This window comes from Humulus lupulus, chromosome 7 (assembly GCF_963169125.1).
Source record: "Humulus lupulus chromosome 7, drHumLupu1.1, whole genome shotgun sequence".
NCBI lineage: Eukaryota > Viridiplantae > Streptophyta > Magnoliopsida > Rosales > Cannabaceae > Humulus > Humulus lupulus.
Window position 1 is genome coordinate 201939234 of NC_084799.1, and position 9612 is coordinate 201948845.

Genomic DNA, 9612 nt, shown 5'->3' on the forward strand with positions numbered 1-9612 from the left:
ACAATTTAATCAAATTACTCTCAATTATATAAGTTCGAAATTTAAATTTAATTATTTAATTACATATAACTGATAGAAATTTAGTTATATTGATAAAATTTATTTATCAAATCAGAGTCTATGATACCAAATTTGTATGATTTTAAAATATAAAATACCAAATAAGTATTATTGAAAAAAGAAGATACCAAAATTGCAAAACACATATTACCAAATGAATAAATTCCTACATACAAAATAATAATGAGCTAAAGGTACTACTTTTGTCTTAGCAAATTCAAATTTCATAAAAAATTATTAATGTCTCTATTTGCTCATAAAGATATTGAATGGATGCGATTAGTACTCGTCAACAATTTTTTACTTTAATTATTGACTCTAAATAGTATAATATTACTAGTTGTTTTTATATAAATAAATCTCAGCTTTCATTGAATTAATAGCTATTGAAAAAAAAGTTATGTATATAGTTAGTTGTGAATACCCACATGATAGCAAGCGAGATTAATATTTATCATGTATTACACGGGTGTTAATTTGGGTCACAATACAATGACACAACATGATACGACACGAAAATAAATAAGTTTGGGTGACACGTTTAATATGTAAAAAGAAAAGGAGACAAGAAAAAAGGGAAAAAACTTAATTTTAATTATTATTTGTGGCAAACTTGGTTTTAATTTTAAAATCAAATAACATATTTTTTTAATGATTTTTTATATTTGAAAATTGCCATAGTATTAAAAAAATGGCAAAAAAAATAATTTTTTTTAATTATTCTCAATAAAGTTTGATGTATTTAGCTTTGGCATATTGATGTTAGAGATAGTAAGTGGAAAGAAAGGTAGAGGCTTCTACGATGAAAATGGCAGTCTTAACCTCGTTGGATTAGTAAGCTTACATACGAAAAAAATAATTTGAAATCTGATAAGTTGGATAAATTTGACACATTAAGAGTTGCTTCTTTCTATTTTTGTTTTGATTATATTTGCAAGGCCTGGACTTTGATGAAGGAAGGCGAAGCATTTAAGCTTATTGACAAGTGCTTGTTAGAAGATCCATACAACAACATGGAAGAAGCATTGCGCTGCATCCACATCGGTCTCTTGTGTGTGCAACAAAATTCTATTGATAGGCCGAACATGTCTTCTGTTATTCTAATGTTGAGTGGCGAGAGAGTATTGCCTCAGCCCAAACCACCAGCCTATTTTGCTGACACAGATTTGTGGAAAGGAGATCATTCCCTATCATGCAATACATGCATTACAGATGTTGAACCCCGATGAAAATTCATACAATAAATCAAAGTTTGCCATGTAAATTTTGAGAGCTTTGAATCATTACAAGTTTTGTTTAATAATTTCATTCAAAATTGTAATGATTATTGGTGGGTTGCATATGAATAGAACTTTGTCACTGAGGTTTAACCCAGAGGATTTACATCTTAAATGGGTATTTCGTCTATCTCTCTCTTTCTCACTTCTCTTTTAAAGCATATCAATTTTTTTTTCATTATTATTATTATTGTGTTTTTACTGTCAATTTTAAGGTTTGGCTTGCATTTGAAGTGAATTTGAAACTTTTGAACGTGCTTGCCTAAGGTTGGTTGGAATAGAATAGAAGTCAACAATTGGGCAATTTTTTCTCTGTTTTGCCCAAATATTTTTTAAAATTAAAGGTTCATTTTAAGGTATTTCTAATCGCAATATAAATATATACATATATATTTATATATATAAAAGATGAAATCAATTAAAAAAAATCATATTTACAATGTTGAAGATATGGCTGAGTAATAGATAACAACAACTCATTTTCGAGAGTAGTAATTTTGTATCATTTTTCTTTGAGAATAATGCTTTGAAGGTGTCCCAAGCTTCCTTAGGTATCTCTACCCTTCTTAAGTAGTGTTCAAGCATTTATTCTTCTATTGTGGTCTTTGATCACAAACATAACCTTACCAAATTTGACTTTTCACTTTTTCAAAGTGGAGGAACTTCATTGCCACTAACAATCTCCCCAAGATCTTAACCTTGCCTATTTGATAATTTTTGTTATTGAGCTTGATACTTCTGACAACATGAAGGTCACCATTGTGTTGGCTAAGTATCGAATGTGCCAACTAGCTTGCAGAGTTATGAGCTACTCATGACACTAAGTAACTCCTAATTACATGGCCCCAACTCCGATATCATAATTTTGGTACCAATTGTTGAACACGACAAAACATGAAAAATTGAAGAAAAAATTATTTTTTATCAAAGAAAAGTATAGCTAATGTTAGAGTTATTATCTTAAGGTTATTTTAGTCTTTTATGTTATTTTATTATTTTTTGTCTTTTATAAGGCTTGGCTGATTATTTTTCTTGCAAGTGAACATTTTTTCTTCTTTTGCAATATACCTAGCTCCTCTCTCTCTCTTCATCTATTCATCTTTTTCTTTTGCAATATAGATTGTGTAACTTTTGCATAATTATCGACTAATACCATTTGTTTTATACAATAAAACTACCAAGTGCTAGATGAACTTGCTCTCCAAGTAAATAAGAGCAACGAGCAAAGAATAGCTACTAAGTACTCCAACAATAACCCACTCAAAACCAAAGATTGAGTTTGGTCTTGGCTTTTGATTTGGGCCTAATGAGGTGTTGATCTTCAATAGTAAGACTGGAAGAATGCTCTTCACTTTCATTGGTTGGATCAGCCATGGAAAGCAAAGGAAAGAACAGAACACCCAAGAATAAGATACCAAAAAACAAAGACATGTACCAAAAAGAATCATAAAAGATGAAATTAATAATATTCTAAGATTTCAATGAAAAGATCACAAAGAAATACTTTTCTTAGAAAAAAAAAAACAGTTTGCCTCTCTATGTTTGTATATCTCTAAAACAATTGAAGTTTGGAGTCCATTTTGCTTACAAATAGTGACTCTTCATGCCTTCAAGTCGTATGAACTTGTTCTAAAACTACATAAATTATACAATAACAGATCATCCAGGCGTGTCTTGAAGATCTGTTAAAGAAAGTGGTTGCTATTTCACTGCAATGCTCTTCATGAAAGGTACACCAGATGCTCCTTCATGTGGTTTCAGCCTTTTGGGGCCTTTCGATATTTCAAATGACGAAGAAGTGAGGCAAGGACTGATCAAAGTCTTTTCAAACTGGCCAACCTTTTCTCAGCTTTATAGTTTTGGAGCTTAAAAACATGGCATGACAACTCTCGTAACTAGATGATTTTTTCTTCCCTTGAATCATCCTTTATTTCTCTGCAACTTCTTCATGATCATTTATTTTACATAACAACATTATGATGTTGTTGTTGGGGCAACAATTTGCCTTTCTATATATGGAGGTAAAGACCCGACAATATTTGGCGACTTGCTTCTTCTCCGGTGATGAAATCTGCCTTTGACTCGTCGGGATTTCCTGCAAGAAAGACACTCCGATGCTTAAGTCAGTTCAAAGTTCGATCCCTTTTTCCTTCTCAAAATCTCATATTTATAGGATGAAATATACAAAACAGTTAGTTGGTTCAAGTGGACCCTGAAAATGAGGAAGGAGAATAACTAAATTTCCCTCCAAAAATACCAACTTTTAAGATGTCTCGCTCAGAGGTCAGAGGCGCGGATTGCCTCTGACCTACAACTTCTGCCTTTGGAACATCCATTTGTCTAAACGCTCCGTTTTGAATATTTGATAAATGAGGCAAGTGTTTTCGGGCCGAACATTTTGGGCCCAACAAATGCCCCCTGGCCCAAGCTTTGGACAGATGTGGTATGTTAATCTGTTAGAATCTTGGGCCGACTCTTCAACACCAAAAGGTTCGCCTAAAGCCGTCGTTCTCCGTAACCGAGGCAATCCGCAGGTACATGATCATTTAATTACCTGACAGGTTATACTTAATGCGTACACAGTTACCGAGTAAAACGTTTGGTTCAAAATTTCACCTCTCATTTAAGTAGTTTTTGTTTCAAAATAATTCTCATTCAGATTACCAAACTTTGTTCCATCTTCCAGAGAGAAGCTTCAAAGAAAACCCTAGAGATTTTCTCCAGCTCAAACCTTCGTCAATCATCCCATTCGGTGTGATAATGTCTTCTCGTTCATCTCCCGACCCTACGGATCGTGATGGATACAAAAATGCGTTCGAACGCATGCGCAAATCGTTTGACATTCCAGAAAATGTGACGGTGAGGATGCTCTCGGAGGCCGAGCTTCTAGAATGGTGATTTAAGGACGTAGTGAAACCTACTGAGATAGTCATGAGCTTGAGACATATCGAATGGCTCCGCTTCCCTCTCCCGGCGCTGCTTGTTCAGATAATTTCAAACTCCGGGGCTCACATTTCGCAATTCCTTCCAAATGCCATTCAATCTATAGTCGGGGCCCAGATGATAGGGAGCCTTAGGAATGTCAATATTCAATCGGACGACATTTACGCGTGCTTCACCAAGTCTACGAACAAGGTGATAGAGGGAAAGCCTTGGAAAAATTTCTACCTCTCTCCCAAAAAGGATCGGACAATGTTCACCGATTTCGATAGCTCCCATCGAAATTGGGATAAGTACTTCTTTGCTGTTGGAGGAGCATGGTACCCTGAGTACGTGCCTCAGGAAATTTTTCCCCTGGCCAGGGTGTTTATAAAAGGCGAGTCATGTTTTTCATTAATTTTAATGTGAATTAATCGTATCTGGATGATTGTCGAGTATTTTAACTTTCTGTACTGCTGCTTCGATTTTTCGTACCAGATTTTTCTTGGCCTCAGGTCAGCATGAGTTCTGAGCGATAGAGCAAGCTGACAGAGAAGGGGCTTCTTCACGAATCTAAGGAGAATGCCATTAGTATCAGGGGTGTACTGAACTCCTACTGTATGCAGATTATGACTCGGCTCTGCTTCGTGGATTGAGTCGACCCTGGAGCTGTGCGGGTTAGATCGCAGAAGGGTTACATGGCCCTAGGTAAGATAACTGCGGCATGCGTGAAGCAGCTGGGAGCTTTCCTGAAGAAATCTCCTCCTACTCCTTCAACTTTGTCACTGACGAAAGCTGAGTTCGAAAGGGCGTGCACTGAAACCTTCAACGCGTGTGCCAAGCGTCAAGGGGTCCCAGAGGGTAAAAAGAAGGAGGGTTCTGGCCTGGCTATAGAGTCTTCCCCTGATAAGTCCGGCCTATCGCGCAGGTCTTCTCGCATCCAAGGGCGGTCGTCCACGCCTTCTGACGCTTTGCAAATCAAGCCTCTTCAAAAAGTGCATTTGCCTACAGACGCCTTGGGAAAAAGAAAGGAGCGTGAGGAGTCCTCTTCCGAAGATTCGGACGACGGGAAGTGCATTTCGTCGAAGCTTCGGATCCCGAAAGGCTCTGTCCCCACTCCTCAAGGATATGCTCTAGCAATCCCCAAACTTTCCCCTGGTAAATTGCCAACAGGTCAGGCCCTCTTGTTGTGCAAAAAGCCACGGTGATTTACCCCTGCTGGGCATTTACCTGGGGCATCTTCTGTTACTCCTGCAACTAGATCTTTCTTGGTAGCGGGCTCAGAAGGGGTGGCTCATGTAGAGGGCGCTTCCTCTTCTCCTTCCAAATTACCAGGAGAGGCAACTGGAGACGGAGTGCGGGATGGCTAACCGATGGAGGTGAAGTCGCCTGCTGTTTGCACGAAGCTGTCAGAGGCATTGACCTCTGCTTCTGATTTAGCTGAAGGTCTGCCGTTGGCCATAAACGTGGCTCAGAGGGCAGGCGCCCTTCCTCTGCCTCTCGTAAAAACAAGCTTCTAGAGGATGCTTTCGGGGAGGGTTTTGAATATGCGGATATCATTTCTCTGCCAGTTGAGGCAAGTAAGGTCGTTGAGCCCGAAACTATCCCTGGGGGCCAGGAATCAGGGGCTGTCAAAGTAACAAGTGTTGACAGTCTCTGTGTTGACGTTTCTTCATTGCTGCCTATCGCTTCTGAGTTTCATCCAGGAGATGTCACTGCTGTGTCCCCGAAGGGTACTAACACTTTTGAATCTCCTAGCGCTTTCTTGGAGCAGCTCACGTCTTCTGCCGTGCAGACGCCAGTGTACCTCCCTAGTGATTTGGGTGAGGATGATAGCTTGTTTGTACGTCCTTTGAAGACACATTGTTCTGGCGCGGGGACAGTTGCGTTGGCGTCTGATAGCATTACGGTATCGACGTTAGCAGAAGGTGAGAAGCCAGTTGCCCCCGTTGCTTCTGCGTCTGCATCTGCAGGGGGAGAAGCAAGTGACAAAACAGGAGTAATGTCGGAATATGGCCCCTTTGCATCTAACGAAGTCATGGAGGAAATGCTACGCATAAGCAGACCCCATCTACCTACAGAAGCAATTGGATCTTTAAGTGGACAAGGCGATTTGTTGCAGCAAGTATCAGACCATATCTGGATGGTGAGTTAATTAAAAAATTAGGCTCTTTTCGCATTTTGTTATATGTGTGTAATGTTATTTGTAATGGGCATAATCGATTTGTCACAGAGCTATGTATGTGCTTCGACTGCAAGGCGAGAGTATGTGGCGGCTATGCAGAATGGAGCCAAATTGGCAGAGCAGATGGCAAAATTAGAAGAGGAGCGGTCAGGGAGAAAGATGGCTGAGGCGAATCGAGATGTGCTAGTGGAGGCCATCAAGAGGCTAGAAACAGAGTTGGCAGAGGCAAAAAAGAGGGTGGCCGCCACGGAGGAGAAGCTGGTAAGCACTGTCGGGCTTGAAGTAGAGCGAGACAAACTGAAAGCTGACTTGGTGCATATGACCAATAAGTGGATGGAAAAAAGCCAATTTTGCGTTCAGCATGAAGCCCGCATGGAGAAGCTTAGCAGTATGATGAGCGACCTTGAAGAAGATATTGTGTCGTTGCAGTCTGATAAGGAGACCTTAGAGAAAGAGAAAAAAGAGCTGGAGCAAAGGGCGAACAGTCTTGAGGCCAGCGCAACAGAGGCCAAGAAGCAGAAGTTAGAAACTGAACTTCTGTTTGGGAAGAAGTTGAAGGAATCAGAAGAGGTACGTGACTCATCTTTTGTTATTGATGCATTAGAAAATTAATGGGCCCATAAAACACGTGTGTTGATTTCGTGATGTTTTTTGTTTTTGCAGAGGGCAGCAGAGGCAGCTGTTGAAGCCACTAGGCAGCGTATTCAAGATCGAGAGATCACCGAACGCAAGCTTACGAGAGTGGCAGAGGTGGACACTGCCAAGTATCTGGATTTGGCATTACGTAATAAGAAGCAGACCCCAGAGGAGAAATGGGCAAAACTGGAGATGTATTGTAAGAACGTTGATGTAAAGATAGGAGAGTATGACGTCGACAAGTATTTGAATGAGCTTGGGGATTTGCAGATTTCTTATCCGCCGTGTCATCTGGAGAAATTGAAGCTGAGGGGCGATACGCTGGGATCGATATATAATGCCAACGGGGAAGCCGCTGAAGATAGTGTTGTCAACGTGGCTTCTGATAAAAAAGCATCAGGTTCTGCCTCTGTAGCTGAGGGCAAGTCAGAGGGTGAAAGAGGTGCCATAGAATAAATGACTCACTTTTGTTTTGTTTCCCTTTGTCATTAACTTCTATAAATAAATTCTTAGGGCTCTCCAGGCCGTTAGTTTGTAATTGATTGTAATAGAACACATTGTTAATACAAGTAGAACTTTGTTTCCTGTTAGTTGCCTTGGAATGTGTACTGTATGGGTTTGTTGTCGTTTAGGGCTTAATTGAATGCGTGTTGACAGGCGTATGTCGTATGACGTACTCGGATCAGGAGCTTCATAGATCCTTTAGGCCTTTGCGTGCGAAACACAGCGAAAGATTATACAGATGGTGGGAGAGAATGCCCAGTTAAGTGTTGTATGATTGTTCCATCTTTGTGTTTTGGTGATGGGTTGGGGCTGACAACATTGTCGTTGCAGGTGAGCACCGTGAGTGGATGAAGGTTCCCTTTTTAAGGAGAATCTTTGACAACCCATAGTGGCTTTACTCAACGTGGGCTCTGGAAGAGCTTATCAGAAGTGGCATCCCGTACTATATATCTTGTGAACGCTACGGGTTAGGCTATCCAATGCTAGAGAGTGCGATGGCAGAGTACATACGTCGTATCGAATGGGATTAATTATGGACAAGAGAATAGAGCAATTATGAAGTCAGGGGTGGATATTGCCATTAATGTAATATAACTTATAAATAACAACTTCTGATTTATTGCTATTTTTTGAGTGTATATCGACTTTTGATTCCATGCTTAGCATTTGTCAATTGAAGTTACTGTACAAATATTGAGAGAGGAATTGAGTAAATGTGTGTGTGCCCGCACTTAGCATCTGCTAATTTAAGTTACTGTGATAACTGTATCTTACTCCCGCGATGTGAGCAATATTGCTTGGTGGTGCACCTCCTTACGCATGTGTAGTAGTTGTAGTGGTCTTGTTCGGGTCTGGTCATGCCCCTGGGGATGGAAACTTTCCCATTAGATCAGAGGGGTTGACATGATCCGGACCGAGTGTGGAGGTCATAGCGTAGAGCAAGGCACCGAAGCAGATGCAAAAAGGTCAAGATTGTGGGGCGGGTATCTTTCCAGTGCACTCATACCGTGTAGTGTGGTGGGGGGAGCTTGGGCTTCCGTGCATCCTGTCAGAGGCACTCATTGTGCAGGATATGGGTGCGACTGCGGGAAAAGTTCCTCCCGGCCTTGGATTGCCAAACCAGTTGGTGTATATTGGAGAGGAATCCGAAGCATGACAGCAGGTGGTTCTGCTGTGATAGTCAGGGCGCTGGAGGCGCTCCTCTTATGCGGGTAAGAGGGTAGGGTTTGCAGTGCACCTCCGTCGGTCGACCAGATCAGCATAGTCAGGGCAGATTAGACTGCAAAATGGCTGGCCGTAGCTCCCTGTGAGCTTAGTCAAGTCAGATTAGAATGCGGTACAAAATCCAGTGAAGCATGCACGCAGAAGCGATGGGATCTTGTACATATGCTGTGTGTAGTGGCCTTGTTGCCATGAACTGTTGAGATTCAGTCTGGTTCCAACGTGCAGGGTGCGAACCTTGCTATTTTTTATCATCGCTTTTTGTTTATTGAAGCGTAAGCATGTGTTTTGAGATGTAAGTCATGCGGTGTATGTGGTGGCAACTTCATGCATTAGATGATTGTTTATTTATAGCCATTGTGGTAGGTGGTTTTTGAGTACACGTGATTAACGTTACAAAGTTAGGTGAGGATATAATTGAGGAACCCCCTTGAGTAAAAAGTGAATTACCACGTGTCGGACTTGGCGTAACGTGGTTGAAAATAATGTCAAGGAATTGAATACATAAGAAAAATTTAAAAGCATGTGAAAAAATGGAAAGTTGTTGTATTACTTTTGAATTGCATAGTACATCTATTAGAAATAGTATTGCTTTAAAGACATTGAATTCCAAGTACGGGGTACGATTTTCCCACTACGTACATTCTTTAGAGTGTAAGACCCTCTGCCTAATACTTTGATGATTTAGAAAGGCCCTTCCAAGTTAGGCTCTAGCTTCTTTTTGTTGCCAGTGACCTTACGCAGAACCCAATCTCCTTCTTGAAATGTGCGTAAGTGGACCCTTTTAATGTAGTAGCGTTCTGCTACCTT

At 40.4% G+C, this 9612-nt stretch overlaps 1 protein-coding gene across 1 annotated transcript; it reads left to right on the forward strand.

Annotated features, from left to right (window-relative positions):
* The first annotated feature begins 819 nt into the window (after window positions 1-819).
* On the forward strand, window positions 820-1289 carry LOC133792598 (G-type lectin S-receptor-like serine/threonine-protein kinase At4g27290). Its single transcript, XM_062230506.1, has 2 exons — window positions 820-894; window positions 999-1289. Exons 1-2 carry the CDS (start codon window positions 820-822, stop codon window positions 1287-1289), a joined length of 366 nt encoding a protein of 121 aa, XP_062086490.1.
* The last annotated feature ends 8323 nt before the right edge of the window (window positions 1290-9612 follow it).